Source organism: Mustelus asterias, chromosome 7, assembly GCF_964213995.1.
Source record: "Mustelus asterias chromosome 7, sMusAst1.hap1.1, whole genome shotgun sequence".
Taxonomy (NCBI): domain Eukaryota; kingdom Metazoa; phylum Chordata; class Chondrichthyes; order Carcharhiniformes; family Triakidae; genus Mustelus; species Mustelus asterias.
Genome location: NC_135807.1, coordinates 38,585,148 through 38,611,862, shown reverse-complemented (window position 1 = coordinate 38,611,862; position 26,715 = coordinate 38,585,148). Strand labels below are relative to the sequence as shown.

The 26,715-nt window shown below is 45.5% G+C and overlaps 2 protein-coding genes across 4 annotated transcripts in view; one reads left to right on the top strand and one right to left on the bottom strand.

The window, feature by feature from the left end:
• LOC144495648 (tubulin delta chain-like) overlaps window positions 1-19,494 on the top strand; it is a 53,225-nt gene extending 33,731 nt beyond the window's left edge. For all 3 annotated transcript variants that reach the window (XM_078215904.1, XM_078215905.1, XM_078215903.1), the window contains exons 8-11: window positions 5,819-5,914; window positions 6,956-7,031; window positions 8,251-8,392; window positions 18,213-19,494. In XM_078215904.1, the coding sequence (XP_078072030.1) occupies window positions 5,819-5,914; window positions 6,956-7,031; window positions 8,251-8,392; window positions 18,213-18,448 (550 nt within the window). In that variant the 3' untranslated portion in view covers window positions 18,449-19,494. The remainder of the gene's footprint in view (window positions 1-5,818; window positions 5,915-6,955; window positions 7,032-8,250; window positions 8,393-18,212) is intronic.
• A 176-nt stretch (window positions 19,495-19,670) lies between these two features.
• kif9 (kinesin family member 9) overlaps window positions 19,671-26,715 on the bottom strand; it is a 95,838-nt gene continuing 88,793 nt past the window's right edge. Inside the window, exons 18-20 of the mRNA XM_078215902.1 lie at window positions 24,630-24,742; window positions 22,773-22,877; window positions 19,671-19,784 (exon numbers count right to left, since the gene is read on the bottom strand). Of these exons, the coding sequence (XP_078072028.1) occupies window positions 19,671-19,784; window positions 22,773-22,877; window positions 24,630-24,742 (332 nt within the window). The remainder of the gene's footprint in view (window positions 19,785-22,772; window positions 22,878-24,629; window positions 24,743-26,715) is intronic.

Below are 26,715 nucleotides of genomic sequence, written 5' to 3'. Positions count from 1 at the left end.
TTATTTATTAGTGTCACAAGTAAGGCTTACATTAACACTGCAATGAAGTTACTGTGAAATTCCCCTAGTCGTCACAATCTGGCACCTGTTCGGGTCAATGCACCTAATCAGCACGTCTTTCAGAATGTGGGAGGAAACTGTAGCACCCGGAGGAAACACGAGGAGAACGTGCAGACTCTGCACAGACAGTGACCGAAGCCGGGAATCGAACCTGGGTCCCTGGTTCTGTGGGGCAGCAGTGCGTGGCACGTGCCGCCCGTGTCCAAATCCTGCCATTCTCATCATGTACAATTTCTTAGCGGGGGTTACTAGTTGGATTCTGGTGAAAAAGGTGGCCCAGTAGTTAGCACTGCTGCCTCACAGCACCTGGGACCCGGGTTCGATTCCCGGCTTGGGTTACTGTCTGTGTGGAGCCTGCACATTCTCCCCGTCTCCGCGTGGGTTTCCTCCGGGTGCTCTGGTTTCCTCCCACAGTCCGAAAGACATGCTGGTTAGGTGCATTGGCCATGCTAAATTCTCCCTCCGTGTACCCGAACAGGCACCGGAGTGTGGCAACTAGGGGATTTTCACAGTAACTTCATTGCAGTGTTAATGTAAGCCTACTTGTAACATTAATAAATAAACTTTATTTCAACCCATTTGACCATAGCCTCTCTCGATGCCAGTTAAACATTTTGGTCACTGGATAACCATCGGCTAGCGGCTGAATTTTGCATGCCTCTTACTATTCTCTTGCTGAGATGAGAAATGAGGACTGGGCTTCAGTAACCTAGATCGGAAACAAGAAGAAAAATGGACAGTGAAGAAAGTTACCTCCAATTGCAACGGGATCTTGATCAATTGGGCCAGTGGGCTGACGAATGGGAGATGGAGTTTAATTTAGACAAATGCCAGGTGATGCATTTTGGTAGATTGAACCAGAGCACGACTTACTCAGTTAATGGTAGGGCGTTGGGGAGAGTTACAGAACAAAGAGATCTAGGGGTACATGTTCATAGCTCCTTGAAAGTGGAGTCACAAGTGGACAGAATGGTGAAGAAGGCATTCGGCACGCTTGGTTTCATCGGTCAGAACATTGAATACAGGAGTTGGAATGTCTTGTTGAAGTTGTACAAGACATTGGTACGGCCACACTTGTAATACTGTGTGCAATTCTGGTTACCTTTTATAGAAAGGATATTATTAAACTAGAAAGAGTGCAGATAGGATGCTACCGGGACTTGATGGATTGAGTTATAAGGAGAGGCTGGATAGACCTGGACTTTTTTCTCTGGAGCGTAGGAGGCTGAGGGGTGATCTTATAGAGGTCTATAAAATAATGAGGGGCAGAGATCAGCTAGATAGTCAATATCTTTTCCCAAAGGTAGGGGAGTCTAAAACTCGAGGGCATAGGTTTAAGGTGAGAGGGGAGAGATACAAAAGTGTCCAGAGGGGCAATTTTTTCACACAAAGGGTGGGGAGTGTCTGGAACAAGCTGCCAGAGGTAGTAGTAGAGGCGGGTACAATTTTGTCTTTTAAAAAGCATTTAGATAGTTACATGGGTACGATGGGTATAGAGGGATATGGGCCAAATGCAGGCAATTGGGATTAGCTTAGGGTTTTTTTTAAAAGGGCGGCATGGACAAGTTGGGCCGAAGGGCCTGTTTCCATGCTGTAAACCTCTATGACCGAAGGGCCTCTTCCTGAACACACCTGGTCACCCCTGCTGGAAAGCGTATCCATGGACTATGGATGATGACAGCACGGGACTTGGCAGTGATGCCCAGAATGTTAAAGCAGCTTGACAATGTTTGTAGATTGGGCTTTCAGTTGGGAAAGTATCTCAGCATGGTATTTCTATCAATTATGAGTGTGAGGCCAGTATGTTGTTCCCAATGTAGGATGTGGGAGGTCCTGGAGGCTCCTAGCCTCCCGGACGACCATATCTGTGCTGGGTGTGTTGAGCTGCGGTTCCTAAGGGACCATGTTAGGGAACTGGAATTGCAGCTCGAGGACCTTCGCCGGGTTAGGGATAGTGAGGAGGTCATTGACAGGAGCTATCAGCAGGTGGTCACACCGGGACCACGGGAGGAGGGTAACTGGGTAACAGTGAGGAAGGAGAAAGCTCAGTTGATGGTGAGCACCCCGGTGGATGTGCCCCTTAATAATAAGTACTCCTGTCTGAGTACTACTGGGGTGGACAGCCCACCTGGGGGAAGCAGCGGTGGCAGTGTCTCTGGAGCTGAGCCTGGCCCAGTAGTGCAAAAGGGTAAGGAAAGGAGGGTAGTGCTAATTGGGGACTCTACGGTGAGGGGGTCAGATAGGCGTTTTTGCGGACACAGACGGGACTCTCGGATGGTGGTTTGTCTCCCTGGTGCAGGGGTCCGGGATGTCTCTGGTCGAGTCCCAGAAATCCTGAAGGGGGAGGGAGAGGAGCCGAAGGTCGTGATGCATATAGGTACTGCTGACATAGGTAGGAAGAGGGAAGGGGTCATGAAAAGAGAATATAGGGAGTTAGGTAGACAGCTGAGAAAGAGGAATGCAAAGGTAGTAATCTCGGGATTGCTGCCTGTGCCGCGGGAGAGTGAGAACAGGAATCGGTGGAGAATGAATGCATGGCTGAGGGACTGGAGCAAGGGACAAGGATTTGGGTACTTGGATCATTGGGACCTCTTTAGGGGCAGGTGTGACCTGTTTAAAAAAGACGGGTGGCACTTGAATCCCAGGGGGACCAATATCCTGGCGGGAAGGTTGGCTAAGGCTACTGGAGAGACTTTAAACTAGAAAGGTTGGGGGGAGGGAATCGAAATGAGGGGACTGAGAGCGAGGAGGTTAGCTCGCAAATAGATAAGGAATGTAAACAGGGTAAGAGGGAGGTTAGACGAGTGATGGAGAAGGGAAGTGCTCAGGCTGAAGGTCTGAGATGTGTCTATTTTAATGCCAGGAGTGTAGTGAATAAAGTGGATGAGCTTAGAGCGTGGATTGCTGCTTCGAATTGTGATGTGGTGGCCATTACGGAGACTTGGATGTCTCAGGGACAGGACTGGGTGCTTCAGGTGCCGGGTTTTAGATGTTTCAGGAAGGACAGGGAGGGAGGCAAGAGAGGGGGGGGAGTGGCACTGTTGATCAGGGATAGTGTCACGGCTGTAGAGAAGGTGGACGCCGTGGAGGGATTGACTACGGAGTCTCTGTGGGTGGAGGTTAGGAACAGGAAGGGGTCGGTAACGTTGCTGGGTGTTTTCTATAGGCCGCCCAATAGTAACAGAGATGTTGAGGAGCAGATGGGGAAACAGATCCTGGAGAGATGTAGGAATAACAGAGTTGTCATGATGGGAGATTTTAATTTCCCAAACATAGATTGGAATATCCCTAGGGCTAGGGGTTTGGATGGAGAGGAGTTTGTTAGGTGTGTCCAGGAGAGTTTCCTGACACAGTATGTGGATAAGCCTACTAGAGGAGAGGCTGTACTTGATCTGGTGCTGGCTAATGAACCTGGACAGGTGGAGGATCTCTCGGTGGGTGAGCATCTTGGGGATAGCGATCATAATTCTATCTTCTTCACGATAGCATTGGAAAGAGATAGGATCAGGCAGGCTAGGAAAGTGTTTCTCTGGAGTAAAGGGAAATACAGTGTCATCAGGGAGGAAATTAGACGGGTAAATTGGAAGGAGGCATTCTTGGGGAAAAGTACCGAAGGAAAGTGGAGGATTTTCAAGGAATGTTTGTCTGGAGCTCTGCATGACAACGTTCCGATGAGACAGGGGGGTGTTGGTAGGGTACGGGAACCGTGGTGCACGAAGGTTGTGATGAACCTGGTGAATAAGAAAAGAGAGGCGTACAGAAGGTTCAGAGAGCTAGGAGGTGTTAAGGATTTAGAGGAGTATACGGGATGTAGGAAGGAGCTTAAGAAGGAAATTAGGAGAGCGAGAAGGGGTCATGAGAAGGCCTTGGCGGGTAAGATTAAGGAGAATCCCAAGGCTTTCTACAAATATGTCAAGAGTAAAAGGATGAGATGTGAAGGCATAGGACCCTTAAAAGGTGAAGGGAGAAAAGTTTGTGCGGAACCGTTAGAAATGGCGGAGCTGCTTAATGAATACTTTACCTCGGTATTCACGGTGGAAAGGGATCTGGGTGGTTGTACTGCTGGTTTGCGGTGGACAGAAAGGATCGAGCATGTGGACATAAAGAAAGAGGATGTGTTGGAACTATTGAATGGCATCAAGGTTGGTAAGTCGCCGGGACCGGATGGGATGTACCCCAGGTTACTGTGGGAGGCGAGGGAGGAGATTGCGGAGCCTTTGGCGATGATCTTTGCATCGTCGATGGAGACGGGAGAGGTTCCGGAGGATTGGAGGATTGCAGATGTGGTCCCTATATTCAAGAAAGGGAACAGGGACAGCCCGGGAAATTACCGACCGGTGAGTCTAACCTCAGTGGTTGGTAAGTTGATGGAGAGGATCCTGAGAGACAGGATTTATGATCATCTAGAGAAGTTTAGTATGATCAAAAGTAGTCAGCACGGCTTTGTCAAGGGCAGGTCGTGCCTTACGAGCCTGGTTGAGTTCTTTGAAAATGTGACCAAACACATTGACGAAGGAAGAGCGGTGGATGTGGTCTATATGGACTTCAGCAAGGCGTTCGATAAGGTCCCCCATGCAAGACTTCTTGAGAAAGTGAGAGGGCATGGGATCCAAGGGGCTGTTGCCTTGTGGATCCAGAACTGGCTTGCCTGCAGAAGGCAGAGAGTGGCTGTGGAGGGGTCTTTCTCTGCATGGAGGTCAGTGACCAGTGGAGTGCCCCAGGGATCTGTTCTGGGACCCTTGCTGTTTGTCATTTTCATAAATGACCTGGATGAGGAAGTGGAGGGATGGGTTGGTAAGTTTGCTGACGACACCAAGGTAGGTGGTGTTGTGGATAGTTTGGAGGGATGTCAGAAGTTGCAGCGAGACATAGATAGAATGCAAGACTGGGCGGAGAAGTGGCAGATGGACTTCAACCCGGATAAGTGTGTGGTGATCCATTTTGGCAGATCCAATGGGATGAAGCAGCAGTATAATATGAAGGGTACCATTCTTAGCAGTGTAGAGGATCAGAAGGACCTTGGGGTCCGGGTCCATAGGACTCTTAAATCGGCCTCGCAGGTGGAGGATGCGGTCAAGAAGGCGTACGGCGTACTGGCCTTCATTAATCGAGGGATTGAGTTTAGGAGTCGGGAGATAATGCTGCAGCTTTATAGGACCCTGGTTAGACCCCACTTGGAGTACTGCGCGCAGTTCTGGTCACCTCATTACAGGAAAGATGTTGAAGCCATTGAAAGGGTGCAGAGGAGATTTACAAGGATGTTGCCTGGATTGGGGGGCATGCCTTATGAGGATAGGTTGAGGGAGCTTGGTCTCTTCTCCCTGGAGAGACGAAGGATGAGAGGTGACCTGATAGAGGTTTACAAGATGTTGAGAGGTCTGGATAGGGTAGACTCTCAGAGGCTATTTCCAAGGGCTGAAATGGTTGCTACGAGAGGACACAGGTTTAAGGTGCTGGGGGGTAGGTACAGAGGAGATGTCAGGGGTAAGTTTTTCACTCAGAGGGTGGTGGGTGAGTGGAATCGGCTGACGTCGGTGGTGGTGGAGGCAAACTCGTTGGGGTCTTTTAAGAGACTTCTGGATGAGTACATGGGATTTAATGGGATTGAGGGCTATAGATAGGCCTAGAGGTGGGGATGTGATCGGCGCAACTTGTGGGCCGAAGGGCCTGTTTGTGCTGTGGCTTTCTATGTTCTATGTTCTATAAGTTGATTTGTTCCATTGTCTAAGTGTTCTTTCTGTGTTTTTTTTGTATAAAGTGGTGTCAGCATTGGCTTGGAACCCTGGGAGCTGTTGAGATCTGTCTGTCCAGTGCCTACTACCAAGTTCCTCTACACAAGCCAGATGAACAAGAGGTAAGGAGGCAGACCTGACTGCGGTGGGTCTAATTGTGAAAGTGCCTGTGAACCCACAGCCTTCCAGTTGGCTGGAGGAAGCCCCAATGAAAGTTTGAACTGGCGAGTTTAGAATCAGTGTGAGACTCGGGACTGGTATGAATTTTGAGCTCAGCATCAGTATCCAGTGCTTCTATGAAATGTCAAGCATGTATTAGATAAAGAACAAATCTCGCTCGCCACCGTCCCATCTAATACTCTCAACATGGGTTAGATAAAGAATGACGCTCCCTTGAGCAGCCCACATGAGATTCTTGAGTCACATTCTAGGCAATAGTAGCTGAGCTGGTTTTTATCTTCAGTGTCCCTTTTTGCCTGGATTGATTGCAAGCCAAGGCTGAAGAGTCCCATCTGCCCATTATAATGTAGTGGGGGAAGGTATCTGCTTCTATTGAACACCAGTGCAGCCGCTGGGCTTTTCTAGTGTCAAGCCCAAAACCAACCCTTCTGTTTCAGAGATGGAAATATTAACACCGGGCAGTGGTCGTTCCATTGAGCCATTGGTCACTTCTTGATAAAAATACAACATTATAACTTTGCGTTCCTGACCTGCATCATTGGGAATCTGGACTTACGTTTGCCAAGTGGTATGTATCCTAAATAGCAATGTTATTAAATAGGTTGTGCGCATTCCATTTTGTCATGGAGTTTAAGAATCTCCAAGTCAAAAGCCCCCAATGTGTCAACTTTGTCTCAATGGTAGCACACTCGCTTCTAAACCAGCAGGTTATGGGTTCAAGCCTCACCCCAGAAAACTCTGCATATAATCTAGGTTGAGGGAGTGTTGCATTGGCAGAAGTGTTGTCTTTAAAATCAGCTGTTAAATTAAGGGACTGCCAACCATCCCAATCCTAAGAGGACTTGTCAGAGATGGGCTAGATGGGATCTTGAATAAGGTCAATTAACTTTCTTCTTTCTAATAGTTAGGAATTGGTCCTGTGATGGTCTGGATTCTCTATAGACTGCTGCTCTGATCTGATGCAATATCTTTGTTGTCCTCAGGGGAGCTGCATCCTGGGATAGCATGCTGTCCTCCATTGTGCGTACTCTTCCCCGTCACTCATCCACTGGGAATACTGTATCCTTTGCAGATAAACAAAATCGGTTCAGGTAAAGAAATCATTCAGACAAATTTACACTCCTCCTTCTGGAATTTGAATCCAACTTCAGGAACCAGCTGAAGTGAGAGGAGCTGCATTTTAACTGACTTTTGTTGCATTTTTTTGAATCAATCAGGAATGTCTTGCTTCCTGCTCCTAATTTTCATCCCATCTCTCCTGGAGGCAGTGAACTTCTTCCGATGTGGCAAGGCTGCATTTATTGCCAATCTGTATTGGCAATGGATTGTCTCCTTCCAACCGCGCAGTCCTTTTGGTGAGGATGCAGGGTTGGAGGTTCCTGCGTTGACTTGGTGATGATGAGGTGTGTCCCAGTGGAAGTACTCTCACCTTGGAGTCAGAAGGCTGTGACTTGAGCACAGAATCTAGACTGGCCCCACAGTACTGAGGGAGTGCTGCACTGCCAGCAATGCCTTCTCTTGGATGAGACATTACTCTGAGGCCTTGTAAGTCTCCTCAGATGGAAGTAGTAGATCTCCTGTCATTATTTTGAAGACTGAAGATGAGCAGTAGCGATCTCCCGGAATCCTGGCCAATATTTATCCTACAAACAAAATCACTAAACCTGGCCATTATTATTTTGCAGCTTGTGGGAACTTGCTTTGTTTAGCTTGGCTGCTGTGTTATTTGCAATGCAACAATGACTACATTTCAAAATACCTCATTGGTTGTACAGTGCCTTGGGATGTCCAGAGTTTGTTAAAGGTGCTATATAAATGCAAATGTTTCCTGTTTTTCTTCAGTGGCGGCAACTTGGTCTGGCCTACGTTTGACCCTCAATGCTTTCTGACATGATGAGCAAGGCAAGGAGGCCAATAGCCATGATCATAAGGAATGGCGGAGCAAGCTCAAAGGGCCGAATGGCCTTCTGCTCCTATTTTCTATGTTTCTATAGCCAGGCTAACTTGGGTTAGGCAATAAATTTGCTCACGTTGTCCACACGCAGAGAACAAATTTTAGAAGCACTCTGAAGGGGTTGACTCATGCTGGGATCTGATTCCTTAGTCACTCAAACCCAAGTGATATCCTGGATGTTTAAGGCCCCTCCTATACATTATGTCGTAGTGGTTAGAGAGACAGAGTGATAGCCCCCTGGGGAGAGGAAACAGGGGCATTGATGAAGGAATGGCTGTTGGTGCAAAATTATCGTTAAGAAATTCTTAATTCCTTTGGTATCAGCATCAGAGCACGGCTGTTCTCGCGGTGGCTCGTGGGACTGGAGCAGACACGTTTAATTGCTCACGACAACCCATCATGATGAAAGTGAAACAAGGATATGGATGTGTTTCATGGAACCCTCAGCCCTTGGACTATTGGACAGGTCAGTAATACGAGCCTCGGAATTCCATAAGGAGAGCCTGTCTCCATAGTTAGAGACTTGGGAGGTAACTGTGGCAAACCACACAGTGCTGAGGCGGGCAGCAAAAGGTGCCAGTGTTGTTTCTCAGTTGGTTTCAGCTGAGTCACAGTAAAGGTAAAAAAAACAGCCTCGGTTTCCTCCAGAAAGGGACAGAGGAATTACAGGTCAAGCTGCCCACTCCTTCAACACTGTAACTCGCGCTGGCAAGCGTGAGGATTGGATCTATCTGCTATGTTCCCCTGTCACGAGGGCTGCAAAGTCCACCAACATGATGCCCTTTATGGTGAGTGCTTGCTACCGGTTAGACCAGCGAGAGAGTATGCTGAGAGCCGTTTTGGAGAGGCCAGGGGGAGTCTTGTACCATGGGGTCAGAACCTTGCAGGCTCTGAACGTTTTCAGGGGTGGGAACATTTTTGGGTTCTAACCCTGTTCCCAGCAGAAATGCACCTTCTGGGTTAATTTCACAGGAGGCGCCCGATTCAGAGCTCACCCCCGACATCGCTGTGTGATTAAGGACTCAGTAAGAAGTCTCACAACACCAGGTTAAAGCCCAATAGGTTTATTTGGAATCACAAGCTTTCGGAGCGCTGCTCCTTCATCAGGTGAGTGGAGAGGTAGGTTTCACAAACGCGGCGTACATAGACAGACACAATTGCAAGATAATGGTTGGAATGCGAGTCTTTACAGGTACAGACAGAGAGGGGGATAATCACAGGTTAAGGGGGGTGAATTGTCTCAAGCCCAGGACAGTTAGTAGGATTTTGCAAGCCCAGGCCAAATGGTGGGGGGGTTACCTGTAGTGTGACATGAACCCAAGGTCCTGGTTGAGGCCGTCCTCATGCGTGCAGAACTTGGCTATCAGTTTCTGCTCAGCGATTCTGCGTTGTAACAGCTTGAGACCTCTTTAACCTGTGATTATCCCTCTCTCCACTCGCATTGTCTGTACCTGGTGAGACTTCTTACTGTGCCCATCCCAGTCCAATGCCAGCATCTCCACATCATGATTAAGGACTGCAAGCAGTCAGCATGTGAGACTGCAAGGTCGGCCAGTGTTGTTGGTGTGCATGGGGGACACGGCTGGACAAAATGGAGGAGTGAAACTGCTGGAGGCAATGGCCACCACCTCCTCACTACCAGCATTATTCCTTACTGCAGACTGGAAGGGAATTGTAAACCTCTGCCTGTGGAGGACCTCAGGCATGACGATTTCCATCATAAGGTGGTAGGTTCAGTCTATTTGCCATGGTGCTCTGATCCCTCGCTCTCCATCCCGCTGTTAGCTGACCAGCTGCCAACACAGCAGGGATCGACCTGACTCCAATAGAACTAATTTACACTGCAGGTAATTGACTATTGATGAGTCTTAATTATACAAGTATATAAAAAGGAAGAGAGTAGCTAAAGTAAATGTTGGTCTGAGAAACAAAGACGTGGGGAATTATCATGGGGCAATGAGAAAATGGGGAAGCATTGAACAAATGTTTTGTGTGTCTCTCTTCACAGTAGAAAACACAAGTTGCATATTAGAAGTAGACAGTAGCCCAAATGCTAAAAGGAATGAGGAAATTAAGCAAATATATACCAGCAGAGAAAAGATACTGGAGAAACTTAAGGGTCTAAAATCCAACAAATCCTTAGGACTTGGTGGCAAACTTCCAACTGTTTCATAGAGGTGGCTGCAGAGATAGTGCTAGCTGTGATTTTCCAATATTCCCTAGATTCTGAGTCCCAGCAGATTGGAAGTTAGCAAATGTAACACCTCTATTCAAGAAAGGAGAGAGAGAGAGAGAACAGAGAACTGGCCAGTTAGCCTGACACAATCATTGGGAAAGTGCTAGAATCTATTATTAAGGAAGTCTTAACAATGTACTTAGAAAATCATAGTATGATCAGACAAAGTCAACATGGTCTTGTGAAATGAAAATACTAAATTGACCCTAGTTTCAGAGGGATTAGCAGTGTAAATATGCGGGGTTACAAGGATAGGGTGGGATTGTTGTCAGTGCAGGCACGGTGGGCTGAATGGCCTCCTGTACTGTAGGGATTCTATGATTTAACTTTGAAGGGGAGATAAAGAGGAACCAGCAGATTCACTATGCCTGGATTTCCAAAACGCATTAGCTAAGATGCCACATAAAAGATTAATAGGCAAAATAAGGCCTCGTGATGTTGGGGGTAATATATTAGCATGGATAGAGGACTGGTTAATAAATAGGAAGCAGTGAGTAGGGATCGAGATAAGGAGAAATCCTTTTACTCAGAGGGGTGTGAATCTTTGGAATTCTCTAACCCAGAGGGCTGTGGAAGCTCAGCCATTGAGTGTGTTTAAGGTAAAGATTGACAGATTTCTAAATGCCAATGCAGTAAATGGATATAGGGATAGTGTGGGGGAAAAGGCATTGAAGTGGATGATCAGCCATGATCGTATTGAATGATGGAGTGGACTTGAAAGGCCGCATTGCTTCTCCTCTGCCTTGTGTTCCTGTGTTAATTGGCTTCCTGCTGTTGATGCACGGGCTGTCACCCTAACCAGGGTTCCCTGGGAACTGGAGCCAGCCACAGCAACTTGGGAATGTTGAATAGGCATCAAGGGTGATGCTGCCCTCTGCTGCTGTTAGAGGGCATTGCATGCCTGGCTATGTAGGGGAACATAAGAACAGAAATCATAGAATCCCTACAGTGCATAAGGAGGCCATTCAGCCCATCGAATCTGCACCAACCACAATTCCACCCAGACCCTATTCCCGTCACTCCACATATTTACCCTGCTAATCCCCTGACACTAGGGAGAACTTAGCATGGCCAATCAACCCAACCCGCACGTCTCTGGACTGTGGGAGGAAACCGGAGCACCCGCAGGAAACGCATGCAGACACGGGGAGAACGCGCAAACTCCACACAGGCAGTGACCTGAGACTGGAACTGAACCTGGGTTCCTGACGCTGTGAGGCAGTAGTGCTAACCAATTCAAGGTAGAAACAGTCATTAATTCACTTGCAAACAAGATTTTTTTTTTTAATAAACTTTTCCAATTCAATCAAATCAAATCCAATTCAGAGTCTCAACAAGTTGAGACATTTCCGATCCAGGCTGACAAGACAGGGCGAGCGACCAAACCACCCTGTCCTGGGCCTGATCTACATGAGCCAAACTGATTGGAGAAGGGGGAGGTTCCTCCTCCAAGACTTGAGCTCATTTGCATCTTAGCCAAAAGGCCGAGATGCCGCTTTTAAAAATTGCTTCATGTGAAACATATGAAGCCTCAGCGTAACCCAATGACCTCAACCAAGTGCGGCCGACAATGGGGTGCCGACCATACTACACTTGATCTTAGCCAAAAGGCCGAGAAGCGACAAGATAATTCAGTCGGTCATTCAGCCTCTTAAGCTGGTTCCACCATTCACTCACGTCGTGGCTGATCTGTATCTCAATCTATGTCACTTAATACTCATACTCAGTGAAAACTGTTTTGAAAATTTCAATCCTATTTGAAGGAGCTATCCAGTTAGATTCAGTTCCCTGGGAATCAAAGCAGGAGGGTGGGGGCTTTAAAATGGAACACTGCCTTACCGCCCCATTCCAGGGGGGACCACACTGGTCATCGTTTTACCTGTTCACTGTCGGTTCAGAGGTTGCAGCATTTGCCAGAAACGGGTCGAAGCCTCGTTAGTTTCTGTATATCAGCGTCCTATTATAACAATATAGGGAGGCCTGTGGTTCAGTGTGTAGCGTCCCCCTACGTCTGGGCCTGAAGCTCCGGGTTCAAGTCTCACACCAGGACTCATTGGCCATGGAAGGAGCATTCAGGATGTGGTTCAACGGACTGATAATCAGTCAGGAGGCCTTCCACCATCTCCCCCATGGTTCCTCAAGGGGAAAGGAATGTGCCTGAGGATACGCTTCAAAATAAAGAATAACGTCAATGGGAGTGGGGGAAGTAGTCACAGCTTTTCAAAGAGGTAAAGGCTTGTCTGCAAAAAATGACAAAATGGAAGGGAGATAAAGTTTCTTTTAATGCAAGGAGTTATGATTTAGAATTCGCTGTCTGAAAGGATGTTGAACACGTTTATTAATAAATTTGAAAATTGAAGGGGAAAATTACTTGAAAAGAAAGATTTTACAGACTGTGAAGAAGGGGTGGGGAACTGGGTCTGTTTGAGCAGCGCCTTCAAATAGGACACCTGGCCTCCTATAACACTCTAGTACACTATGGCAGCTGTTGGGAAGAATAAAGTCACCCTTCAAGGTAAATTAAAATCTTTCTTTTGTGAGAGCCAGGATTGTTCCTCTGCTCCCCAAGGAAATTCATGCTTTCCCACCCTGGAATCCCTGTCTCTCCTGCTGGCTATCCCAAAAACCTCTGACTAGCATTTATCTGCTTTGGGCTTTCCTCCAGTCACTCAGACTTCCTGAACAGCTCCATGGAGGTGGCTTTAGAGGCAGGAGCTGAGAGTAAGTTTGGAAAGCTGTGCGTCGGGCCAGCTCCCTAGCAGGTTCTCACCTCCACACTCTTTGGCTGGAGATGCGTTATACGCAGGGGTGGCGGACAGATGACCCGGGATCATTTAAATGTGAAAATAATCATATTTATGGAATGACTCCAGAGTGAAGCAAAGACTAACATGATTCCAGTTTTTTAAGCTTTTACTTTAACAAGAATCAGAATCCAGGTAAATGAAACACAAATTAACAGGCAAATTACTGTTAGTACAAACTATAAATTACAGGTGGAATAGCAGATATAACAAAGGTTATCTCACAAGATTACAAGCGTTCACGTCACTCCCTGCAGAACTGTAGCATCATGTGCGCTCTGATAGTCTTTACAACTTGGCTTCCAGAATGTTAGATCTCTCACTTACTTCACTCAATAGATTTGGTCCTTGTGTAACAGACCCTGAGTCTTCCCCAGCCATCCGGCAACACACTTTACTCTGAATCCACCAAAAAACAAATTAAATATATGAAGGTTTTAAAAAACCTGCAAATAATGAAAAAATGCTGCTCCAACTAGAAGTCAGAGTTTCAATTCTCCATATAAAGGACTAATTCACAGCAGGTGTTGCAGAGCTGCAAGATCCAGCATCACGTGAGCGTACTTACTTTCTGTGCTAAGCCTAGAACGGGAGTGCATGTTTCTCGGGGTGTTTGTGTTGGAACAGTATCCGTAGCTGTTAAGGTTTATATAACGTTGAAGTTGTGTTTTTGTAATTGGTAAAGTTGTTGCTGATTTTTCTTATTGTAGTTCAACTGTATTCTTAAATAAACTTTGTTTGATAAAAGCTCCCTGGTGGGTCACTTAAATCATACCTGGAGAGAAACATTTATGCTTGCCTGTGCCAAATTCAAAATGCAAAACTTACTATCTAGTCTGACTTCATAAAATACCTTGGAGTTTCTGACCTGGATTATAACATTAGTGAATGGCGATTGCTTGCTGAACCCAAGCTATTGGTGTGTCCTTGCTGTGTGAGCCCGGTTTGATCAGTCAGTGTGTTCAAAATAGTGTGTGAGGGGGAGGGGAGAGGGTAAGAATGGGGGGGGGGGGGGTGAAGGAAAGGACCGGTAAGAGGAGGGGGGAGGGCCAGCGGGGGATAACCATCAGCCACTGATTTATAAGAGTGCCTAGAACTTACCCTCCTATAAATTAACCCCATGACAGCATTTACAAACTAGAATTTTGTTTCATTCTCATTTCTGTCGTGGGGGTAATAAACACCATGAACTCCTGGGAGCCAGGAGAGAATCAGCCTCTGGGAGATGACAGCAGATTGACAGCAGTATCTGAGCAATGGCATTTCAACTTGAAAGATCAATTTCTTTCCTGCCTGTGGCTCTGGGTGTAAACAAAACCTCACAGACATGAGGTACAATTGCTTGAATTTGCTTTAAAATCCAGCTACTGGCTGACAACGTCTACTGTTAGAATCCATTGTGCAATAGAAAATAAACAAGGCTTTTAAATGGGAATTAGTCTCATCAATGTGTATTGCACAGTAATGTGAGAGTGGAATAGAGGAATCTGGCTATGATCTTGTGATAAAAGAAGCCTTGGTTCCGCTTTTCTATAAGAAAATGAGGCAGAAATGAGAATGAAACAAAATTCTAGTTTGTAAATGCTGTCTTCAATAATTGGGTGTCAAATTGGGTTGCTAACTTTGGCAGGACATGTTCTGGTCGATGTCATCATATGACCTCCTACCTTTAATGGCCCGCCCCCACTCTCTTGCCATTGGTCACCCAACATGTCGATCATTAGAAAGGCTTTTCAGTATGTCCCAGTTATGGTTTTTGAACATCCAGTCTCCCGGGGCCCACACCCAATAGGCAGTGAAGAAGGGTTGCTGTAAACAGATTGCTGTATCTGGATCTGGCAACCGTGCACATAGTCAACAGTCAAATGTCTTGTGAGCTGCACTCAGTATCCCGATGAGCCCCACTTTGGCTATCATTGCTCTGTACCCTTGAGACCCCTGGCTCCTCTCCCCACGCACTAGCACCTCTCCAACCCGAGCACCGCATTAACATGCTGGTTAGGTGCATTGGCTATGCTAAATTCTCCTTCAGTGTACCCGAACAGGCACCAGAGTGTGGCGACTAGGGGATTTTCACAGGAACTTCATTGCAGTGTTAATGTAAGCCTACTTGTGACACTAATAAATAAACTTTAAACACCCCTGATTCATCTCCCACTATCAATCCCCCTGGCTCTACCCAACTCACTGTGAACCTCAGTCCTGCCGTTGTTAGATGAACAGGGAAGGGAGCCCGTTCAGGCACACGGCAACCACTGGTTTTCAGAGTAAATGAGCTCGCTGGTAAGATATGGTACCACTACATCCCTCGACAACATTCACTGCTATTGAGAAAGGAAAATTCGGGCCAGTGCATTTTACATTTGTTGCTGTTGCTTGCCAGGGAATCTTGGCCTTAATTTTGAAGCAAATGTCAGAGAACACTCTTACAAAGCTGCTTCCCTCGAGTATGGTGTGCCAAATGGGCCAAAGGTCACAATCTGTTACTGTGTGTGAAAAAGCATTCGAGTAGAGAATTTATTTGAGAATGATAACAAGCAATCCAGACTGGTGTGCAGATGTTCAAGGACTGCAATAACCAAAGTAAATGGGAATTTGTGCATGCGGGACCTACAAACTGCAAATATCTACTTCCAAACTCCACTCCTGACAATCTGAAGATGAACCTTTTAATAGTGGACATTGGGGAGAAGTTGCAGAAAGGGAAACAGACCAGCAGAGTGACATTAATTTGTCTAACAATGATCTTGTTTGCAAATGAATTAATGACTGTTTCTACCTTGAATTGGTGGCACAGTGGTTAGCACTACTGCCTCACAACGTCAGGGATCAGAGTTCGATTCCGGCCTCGGGTCACTGCCTGTGTGGAGTTTGCACATTCTCCCTGTGTCTGCGTGGGTTTCCTCCGGATGCTCCAGTTTCCTCCCACAGTCCAAAGATGTACGGGTCAGGTGGATTGGCCATGCTAAATTCTCCCTAGTGTCAGGGGGATTAGCAGGGTAAATATGTAGGATTACGGGAATAGGGTCTGGGTGGAATTGTAGTCGGTGCAGACTCAATGGGCTGAATGGCCTCTTTATACACTATAGGGATTCTATGATTCTGTTTGTGATAGGAATTGCATTATTTTATTTATATACAGACTGTTATGGTGATGATTTAGTTTGCTTGAAAATATTTCTTTAACAAAAGTTTTAAGACTGGACATACACAAGAGTTTGTCTGATGACTCCATTTTCTACACATGACCTCCTCCTGCTGTGGCTATCCTCCACATGATGGAACTGGATGTGAGCCTTGCATAGACACCCAAAGTGAAACTATCCTTTTATCATGTTGCTGTTTGTGAAAGTATGCTGTGCCCCATTTCCTACATTACAACAGTAACTACACCCCAACTGTGCTGTAGTGGCTGTAAAGTGCTTTGGGACATCCTGTGGTTGTGAAAGCCTCTATATAAATAGAGCAAGTCTTCCTTTTCTTTCATAGGATGTGGTCATTACTGGCAAGGCCAACTCTGATTGCCGATTCCTAGTTACCTAACCTTGAAAAGGTAGCATTGATCTGCCTTCTTACTCTGCTACAGTCCATACAGTGATACATTTCCAAGTCAGGACGGTGTGTGACCTGGGAGGGTACGTTGCAGATCGTGGTGGTTCTCATGCACCTGCTGTCCTTGACCTTCTTGGTAGTCGAGGTTGCTGTCAAAAAAGCCCTAAAGTTAAGTTTAAAGTTTTATTTATTCGTCACAGGTAGGGTTACATTAACACTGCAATGAAGTTACTGTGAAAATCCCATAGTCGCCACACTCTGGTGCCTGTTCGGGGGTACACTGAGAGAGAATTTAGCACGGCCAATGCACCTAACCAGCACGTCTTTCAGAGTGTGGGGGGAAACCGAAGCACCCGGCAGAAACCCACGCAGACATGGGGAGAACATGCAGACTCCACACATATAGTGACCCAAGCTGGGAATTGAACCTGGGTCCTTGGTGCTGTAAGGCAGCAGTGCTAACCACTGCGTTACCGTGCCGCCCTAGTGAGGCGCTGCAGTGTAAATTAAAAATAAGAACAAACCTCATGGTGAGCCAATGTTGGATGGTGTTGAACTTTTTGTGTGCTACAGTTGCACTCATTCAGGCAAGTGGAGGGTATTCCATTATACTCTTGACTTGTGTCTTGTAGATGGTGGACAGGCTTTGGGGAGTTAGGGTGTGAGTTACTCATTGCATGATTCCCAGCCTCTGATGTGTTCTTGTTGCCACACTATTTATATTACTTGTCCCACTAAGTTTCTGGTGAGTAGTTACTTGGAGGATATTGATTGTGGGAATGTTCAGTGTTGGTAATGTTTGAAAATAGGATGAAGATTGAAGATTAGCCATCTGTGGATGAGAGTGGGCCAGAACAAAATAGTGGAGATGTCTCTAGTCTCTAGGATAGTGTACAGGGTTTATGGAGGAGATTAGATGGGTGTAATGAGCCCATGATAAAGAAGAGTGTACAAAGTCTGCAAGAGGAGGTTAAATCATAGAGTCATAGAGGTTTACAGCATGGAAACAGGCCCTTCGGCCCAACTTGTTCATGCCGCCCTTTTTTTTTAAAACCCCTAAGCTAATCCCAATTGCCTGCATTTGGCCCATATCCCTCTATACCCATCGTATCCATGTAACTATCTAAATGCTTTTTAAAAGATAAAATTGTACTCGCCTCTACTACTACCTCTGGCAGCTTGTTCCAGACACTCACCACTCTCTGTGTGAAAAAATTGCCCCTCTGGACACTTTTGTATCTCTCCCCTCTCACCTTAAACCTATGCCGTCTAGTTTTAGACTCCCCTACCTTTGGGAAAAGATATTGACTATCTACCTTGTCTATGCCCCTCATTATTTTATAGATCTCTATAAGGTCACCCCTCAGCCTCCTACGCTCCAGAGAAAAAAGTTCCAGTCTATTCAGCCTCTCCTTATAACTCAATCCATCAGGTCCCGGTAGCATCCTAGTGGAAGGTTAAGATACCTAAACGGTAACTTGGTAAATTTAAGTTAACTAAATGGGTAGGTTAAGTCTAATACAGGGACAAAGTGTTCAGTATCTCTGGGAAGAATGACCCTTTCTCACTCAGTAAAATATTTATACACAATGAAGTTTTAAAATTATTCCTCTCTTGTGCAGTCAATAAGAAATTTCAGGATTGTGTACTTTGGATTTCTGAAGTCTGTGATTTTTCTTCCCATTTCTTTTAAGATCCTTGGAATATTGTTGATCAGACTTCACCCAGCCGGTCGCTGACCATTTGTGCCAACCATAGCAGTGTGTCAGACTACATGCAGCTTGTCCTAGAGAAGGCCCGGACCATGTACGATGCCCATGCCTATCTCCACTGGTACTGGAAGCATGGCTGTGAAGAGGGAGACTTCTTACAGGCCTTTGAAACTCTGGACTCTGTGGTGGAGGAATACAGTGCTGCAAGAGATCAATGACCATCCACCTCACTGATTTGCAGCTATCATTAATGAACGTTGATGTAAGGGACAGGAAGGGCAGGGACTCAGCGCTGGCCTTTCTCCTGTAGGATGTCAATTATTATCCTGCTTAGTCTCCTGGTTTGAAATATGGGCAGTCACAGCACAATGTGGGCAATGGAGAAATGTGACACTTGTTCATTCTGATGTTGTGCATGAGGCACAGCATTGAGAGATTTTATTCTGGTGTCAGCTACGCTGTCCCAGTCCTGGGAGTGTTGAATGTTGACTAAACTACAGTCTTTAGCTCCTCAGCCTTTTGGCTAAGATCAAGTGTAGTTTTACTGTGCTGCACTTGATAGAAGTCAATGAGGTTACACTGAGACTTCATTTGAAGCAATTTTTTAAAACGACATCTAGACCTTTTGGCTAAGATGCAAATAGGATCAAGCACTTGGAGGGGGTACAATGCCTGCTCCTATCAGCTTGGAATATGTAGATTGAGCCCAAAACAGGAAGAGGGCAGCATCTCTTGTCAGTTTGGAGCTGTAATGTCTCACTGGTCGAGACTTTGAATTGGACTTGATTGGATATAACCAAAAATGTCTTTAGTGCGACATTCAACCCAGCTCTATCTTTTTAATATGGAAAGCATTAATTTCAGTCAGGTCAGTGAATTTGAGTGTCCAAGACCACTGTCTTATTGACAAATCAGTAAGATTGCAGGTTTATTGGTTGCTCTAGTGCTGAGGTTATGAGAGTGCCCTAAGTGGTTGTGTGCCGGTGGGCTGGGAAGTTAAAATAACAAGCAGTGCTCCACCCCCGATCACCATCCAAAGTTCAGCGAACTCAGTCGAGGCTGTAGAAGGAACCCTGGACTATGCACTGAAATTAGATCACTGAGTACAGACTGATAGTTGAACCCTGTCTGTGTGACACAGTACTTGATGAGCCAGTGCATTCATTCACTTTGCCACCAGGGGTATCACAACCCTACATCTTAGAACAGTTTAAAAATAAAATTAAACATACTTGCAGGTAATGAAACACAACTTGTGGATCTTGATTGATTGATTTATTTAACTTTGTACAGAAATTGTTTTGGGAGCTGCTGGCCTAAAAATTTATTGCCAGTGATTTTATTTCTAAAAAAACCTGTTATGAAACAGTATTTACTCTTTATGGCGAAGACCTGGTGGATTCCTTTTGGCTTTTGTTTCCTTCATGGATAACTCCATCGTTAGGTGGCACTAAGGATAGAGGGTGGTTTGTTCTTGATACTGTGGGTGATCATTCCTGGTTTCTTGTTGATTGGTACTGATTCAGGCTTAACCATGGCTTTCATGTAATTATGCTGGAGGAAGGAAGAAAATCACAGTGAAATAACAAAGAAGAAGAAGGAACAATACAGCCCAGGAACAGGCCCTTCAGCTCACCAAGCCTGCGCTGATCACGTTGTCCTATCTAGACCCATTCACCCGTATCCCTCTATTCCCCACCTGTTACATGATCTTGACATGCCAACTAGCAAGAGACACAAATCTTATTTATACAGAGCCTTGGTCTGGAGTATTGAATTGAATTTTAGACATCCAAACTCTGGAAGGATAGACTAGGCATGGAGCAGGTACAGTGGAGGTTCACCAGGATTATACCGGGGCTTAATGAGTTAAATAAGCTTGGCTTGTTTTCAAACAGAAAACGCTAGAAAGACTTCGCAGAATCTGCTAGAGAGAGAAAAACAGAGTTAATGGGCCGGATTTTCTGGCCTCGCTCCAAAACCGGAAAATCCCGCCCAAGGTCAATGGAGCTTTTCATGGTCTGTCCCTCGCCAGCTCCAAATCCCATGGCAGGCAGGACGGTAAAATTCTGGCCAATGTTTGAGATTGATGACCTTTCTGATCATAGAAACCCTACAGTGCAGGAGGAGGCCATTTGGCCCATTGAGTTTGCACTGACAACAATCCCATCCAGGCCTTATCCCCGTAACCCTACATATTTACCCCGCTAATCCACACGTCCCGGGAGACTAAGGGGCAATTTAGCACGGCCAGTCAACCTAACCCGCACATCTTTGGGCTGTGGGTAGAAACTGGTGCACCCAGAGGAAACCCACGCAGACACGAGGAGAACGTGCAAACTCCACACACACACAGTGACCCAAGCTGAGAATCGAACCCAGGTCCCTTGAGTTGTGAGGCAGCAATACTAACTACTGTGCCACCTGTGATGAAGATGGTGTTTAGACACTGAGTACCAATGTAGGTCATTGAGAACAGGGTTGATGAATGAGTGGAAATTTGTGCAAGTTGAGATTTGGTCAGCAGATTATATGTCCAGTCCAAGATGGTGTGTGTCGTGGAGGTAAACGTCCAGGTAATGGGGTGTCCTTGTTATTCTCGGAGCTAAAGGATGTGGGCCTGGTAGTAGCAACCAAACTCCCAAGTGCCTGTTCCAGCTTTCTGTTAATTAGCCTAAGGCTCCTACTGTCTCTCACGTTTTCCCATTACCCTTTAAGTTCCTTTGCTTCAGTTATTTACTGAATTGTCCTTTAAAAGACACAACAATCTCCCTGTGACAAAAGCATTCACACTGGTTTTGGGTACAGTAGTGTAATGGTTCTGTTACTAGATTACTCAGTAAGAGTTTTAACAACAGGTTAAAGTCCAACAGGTTTATTTGGTAGCAAATGCCATTAGCTTTCGGAGCGCTGCGCCTTCGTCAGATGGAGTGGAAATGTGCTCTCAAACAGGGCACAGAGACACAAAATCAAGTTACAGAATACTGATTAGAATGCGAATCCCTACAACCAACCAGGTCTTAAAGATACAGACAATGTGAGTGGAGGGAGCATTAAGCACAGGTTAAAGAGATGTGTATTGTCTCCAGACAGGACAGCCAGTGAGATTCTGCAAGTCCAGGAGGCAAGCTGTGGGGGTTACTGATAGTGTGACATAAATCCAACATCCCGGTTTAGGCCGTCCTCACGTGTGCGGAACTTGGCTATCAGTTTCTGTTGAGTTTATGTCACACTATCAGTAACCCCCACAGCTTGCCTCCTGGACTTGCAGAATCTCACTGACTGTCCTGTCTGGAGACAATACACATCTCTTTAACCTGTGCTTAATGCTCCCTCCACTCACATTGTCTGTATCTTTAAGACCTGGTTGGCTGTAGAGATTTGCATTTTAATCAGTATTCTGTAACTTGATTTTGTGTCTCTGTGCCCTGTTTGAGAGTAGATTTCCACTCCATCTGATGAAGGAGCAGCGCTCCAAAAGCTTATGGCATTTGCTACCAAATAAACCTGTTGGACTTTAACCTGGTGTTGTTAAAACTCTTACTGTGTTTACCCCAGTCCAACGCCGGCATCTCCACAGCATGACTAGATTACTCAGCAGAGACATACACTAATAATCCAGAGGCCATAAACAAAGACCATCCTGGCAGATTGAGAATATGAATTCAATAAAAGCAGCTGTAAATACAAAGCGGATATAAGTTAAAGAGGTCATGAACTTGTAAAAACACAACTCTTTCACTAATGTCCTGTAGGGAAGGAAATTTGAGTCCTTATTGAGCTGGCTGATATCGAGTGTATCCAACAGATTGATGTGATGTATCAAGTGTGTGGGTGAAGAGATTTTGCATGCTTTTTTCCGTTTGTGTGTGCTAGTTTGCTTCTTATTTTCACATTGCTGCTATGGATTACAGAGAGCCGAATGTGCAAGACTTTGTCAGTGGACAGCCTCTCCATCGGCAAGTTCTCAGCTGTGCCTCCCTGTGGCAACGCACAGGAACTGCATCCTTTGTGGCCTCCGGCTTGTACTGCAGTATTCATATGGATAGTCCAGTACAGTTTCTGGTGAATGGTAACCCCAAGGATGCTAATAGCTGCTACTATGAGCTTTCAGTACAAAACAAAAATCATTGGGACATTAAAAACAGATTGTTTATTTATTTTCTTTGAATATTTCTCATTGCCAGATATAAAAATACTGAAAATGGCAACAAAGGCTGTCTGGCTGACCTTCAAGCATCACTCAAATGGGTAATGAGTTTCTTTGCTTTCCAGATGGCATAGGAAGGCAGTACGTCACAAGATTGGATATGTTGGCCAACTAATGGCTGATGTGTGGTAGCATGTCATGTGACGAAACCAGGAATATATTTAATCGCAGCTGGCAATGCTATTGGTCACCCTTTCTCCAATCACATGTTTATGGTAGGGAATAAAGAATTAATTGTCTGTCCCTCACCCCCTCCCCCAACATTTTCTTTTATTCTTACTGAGCGCTATCCCAGAAGTTTCATCTGACTGTCTGCTCAGCCGTTCACCTACCCTCTGTTCCAGCTTCATCCTTGCTTTATAAAATGCCATAGAACCGGGATTTTCCATCAGGATTTTATCTTGGATGCGTTGAAACTTCTCCTTATCATCTTCTTCCTAGGTGGATGGAAGACACAGAGAAATAAAACCAAGATAGTTTGCCCTTCGCAGCAATGCTGTCCACTCAGCTCCTGAAGGTGCAGGTTGGGGTGGCACAGTGGTTATCACTGCTGCCTCACAGCGCCAGGGACCCAGGTTCGATTCCCAGCTTGGGTCACTGTCTGTGTGGGGTCTGCACGTTCTCTGCATAGGTTTCCTACCACAGTCCAAAGACGTGCTGGTTAGGTGCATTGGCCATGCTAAATGCTCCCTCAGTCTACCCGAGCAGGCGCCGGAGTGTGACTACTAGGGGATTTTCACAGCAACTGCAGTGTGAATGTAAGCCTACTTGTGACTAATAAATAAATTTTTACTTTAGGATTGAGAGGGTTTTTCTCTGCAGGTGACAGGCTTCATGCAAAAAAACCCTCTTTTCAAACATTTCCCATTTTTTCTCCCACTCTCAGCTTTAGACGTATTAAACATTGGTTTTCATTTTTACTGATATACTTAAGGTTTGCTCCAATATCTGTATGGGTGCTCACTCACACTTGTTGCAATCCCTGCATTTAATTTAAATACTCGCCCACCAATCTATCCCTCCAGCCCGCCAATGCCTCCAACCTCCTCTTTTGTTTCGGTGGGTCAAATCTGATATGCATAATATGTATAAACTGCTTTTGTTCTAAAGGGTCTTTCACTGCATGAGGGTTCAACCTCCTGATGCCTTATATCAAACCCTTAAGGACCAAATCACCCTCCCTTTGTCTCCCTTCATTAACGTGAATAGTATTTCACAAATTACTACACAAGGTATGTTTTTAAACTTCCTTCCTAATGTCCCATGGTTACTTCTGCTGATATTATTTCTTCCTTCATGGATGACAACAACTGGATCTTCACTTGCTCTCTCTACTATTCTGACGAGCCAGATGCTAGACCATGTACCAGGGAAGCAACACGCCATCCATTGTTCTGGGTCCAACTGGACACAGTTCTATCCGTAAACTCCTAATATCACAACTTTCTCTTTTCCCTCCTTCCCTGACAGGTTGCTGGATTGCCCAATGTATCAGGAGGTTGAACTCTCATGCAGACTGACCCTCTTCCTCTAGGTAACCGGAGCTCAAAGAAACTTCTGCCCCCTCCCCCAACGAAAGTGTGACTTGTGACGTGTTGCTAACCAAGCCCAACTACTTCATCCTTGACTTTAATCAACTAGCTTGCAGTTGTTGCAGGAAAAATGCTCCTGTACCATCGGAAAAGCATGTTACAAGTTTTGCAATAAACAAAGTATTCCACCCTCATGCAACTTTCAAGGGTATGGAGAATGAACAGGAACTTAAACTAGTTGGAATATTAAAGATTATGGGATGAGAATACAACAGTGGGATTAGACTAGGCAAAATATTAAAGGATATGAGGGGAGAGCAGGAGTGGTGTTAGATTAAATAAAGTGATCCAAGAGCAATATTAGACTAGGTAGAATATTAAAGAATATGGATATTGAGCAGGAGAGCGGAACTAAATTAGGAGGGATGTGAAAGGGTATGAGAGTGAGCAGGAAAATGGTATTAAAGTAGGAGTTGGAAGGGTCTGAGAAGCAAGCAAGATACGGGGTTTACATTAGGAATTAATGAAGGGAAGAACATTAGTGCTGATTTGAAAGGCTGAATGGCTATGCTTCTTGTTGGGCCGGGCTAACCGTATAGCAAGACTAGGAGGAGGCAGAATATACATATGTGGTGTAAGCCATCCTGAGATACTTACCAGAGATAGCATCCTGGAGTTTGGGATCAATCCTGGTTGGATGCTATCTTTATGTGGTGCATTTCGAACATCTTCAGAAATGAGAAAAGACTCATTGTACCAAATATTAAACTCTGCACCAGAAAAAAACAACAATATAAATCACTCTTTAAATCACAACTGCCAAATCCTTCCCACTTTTCTGACAATTTATACAATTGGCTTATTGGGCTTCAGCCTGCCTTTATTTCTGAGCCGAGTCATGGAGTGTCAACAGTGTTTTGAATCTGGGGACATCACAGGTGACTGGCTCTCATCCTCAACCTATATTCAAAGACAGAATTGCTTCAAGTGTCAGGTCACTGGGGAATGATTTGAATTAAGTACCCTGGCTAATTTCTCCCCTCCCTAATCCAGGGCACTGGGCAATTTTAGCATCTGATTAAGATTTTAAAATGTATTTCTGAACCGCTTCACCTTGGGAGCTGAAGCTTTTATTGTTCCAGCCATCGACATTCTTGTCTCTTGTTATCTCTGAAGCTCTTGCTATTCACTTCTTGGTTGTCCTTGGTATCGCTAGCCCAGTTTGGTCTGTACAGGTGGAAATGAGTGAGGATATAGAGACAGAGAGAGACCTAGTGGTGCAGGTACATGGTTCCTTGAAAATCGTCGCAGGTAGACAGGGTGGTGAAGAACGTGTTTGGCAAACTTGCCTTCATCTGTCAGAGCACTGAGTACAGGATTTGGGACATTACGTTACAACTGTACAACACACTGGTAAGGCCACGTTTGAAGTACTGCGTACAATTCTGGTCACTCTGCAATGGGAAGAAATTTATTAAACTGGAAAGGGTGCAAAAAAGATTTACAAGGATGTCACCGGGACTGGAAGGTTTCAATTATAAGGAGAGGCTGGATAGGCTGGAACTTTATTTCCCTGGAGTGTAGGAGGATGAGGACTAACCTTATAGAGGTTTATAAAATCATGAGGGGCACAGATAAGGTGATTAGCCAAGGTTTTTTCCCAGGGTAGGAGAGTCAAAAACTAAAGGGCATAGGTTTAAGGTGAGAGGGGAAAGATTTAAAGGTGACCTGAGGGGCAACTTTTTCACACAGAGAGTGGTGCATATATGGAATGAGCTGTCAGAGGAGGTAGGCACAATTACAACATTTAAAAGACATTTGGACAGGTATATGGATAGGAAAGGTTTAGAAGGATATGTACCAAATGCAGGCAACTGGGACTAGTTCAGTTTAGGAAACCTGGTTGGCATGGACAAGTTGGGCCAATTTACTCAGAGAGTGGTTGGGGTGTAGAATGGACTGCCTGCAGGGATAGTGGAGTCAGAAACTTTAGGAACATTTAAGAAGCTATTGGATAGGCACATGGAGTACTTCGGGATGATAGGGAGGAAATAGCTTGATCTGGGTTTCAGACAAAGCTCGGCACAACATCGTGGGCCGAAGGGCCTGTTCTGTGCTGTACTGTTCTATGTTCTAAAAAGGCCTGTTTCTATGCTGTACATCTCAATGACTCTATGGCCGTGATTTTACCGGTTCACCCAGCCCATCGATAGGATGAGCAAGCCAGTAAAATCATGTGAGCGGTGAGAAATCAGGGTTGCAGCTGATTTCTCGGCTCTCGTGATCTTACCAGAACCAGATTTTCGGCGCATTCAACCTTGCACCCATTTCTGGCGAGTGGAGCTCCAAGGTCACGGCAGGACAATCCGACATTAAACCCATGCCTGCTAATTTATTGCACTAAGTGCTGCATTCTACAGTGGAAAGACGCACCATTGACATTGGCAGGTCCAACATCCCTTTTCCCATTCACATCAAACACTGCTGATTTCTGGGATGATTTCGCCTGCATGGGAAAATTGACTACAGCATCATGGTACATGAAATCACCAAATGGAGATAGTAATAAGGAACGTGAGAGTGGTAGATGAATAAATACTATGCTTTAGAGCTGTGTCCTAGAATTCCAATGGCTGTGTTGCCTGCCTAGTGCAAGGCTTAAGGTTTATTCCTCCGAGGTGGAAAAGATTTTGGTATGGGAAGGCATTATTCCATTGGAACATGTTTCACATAAACTGAGCCT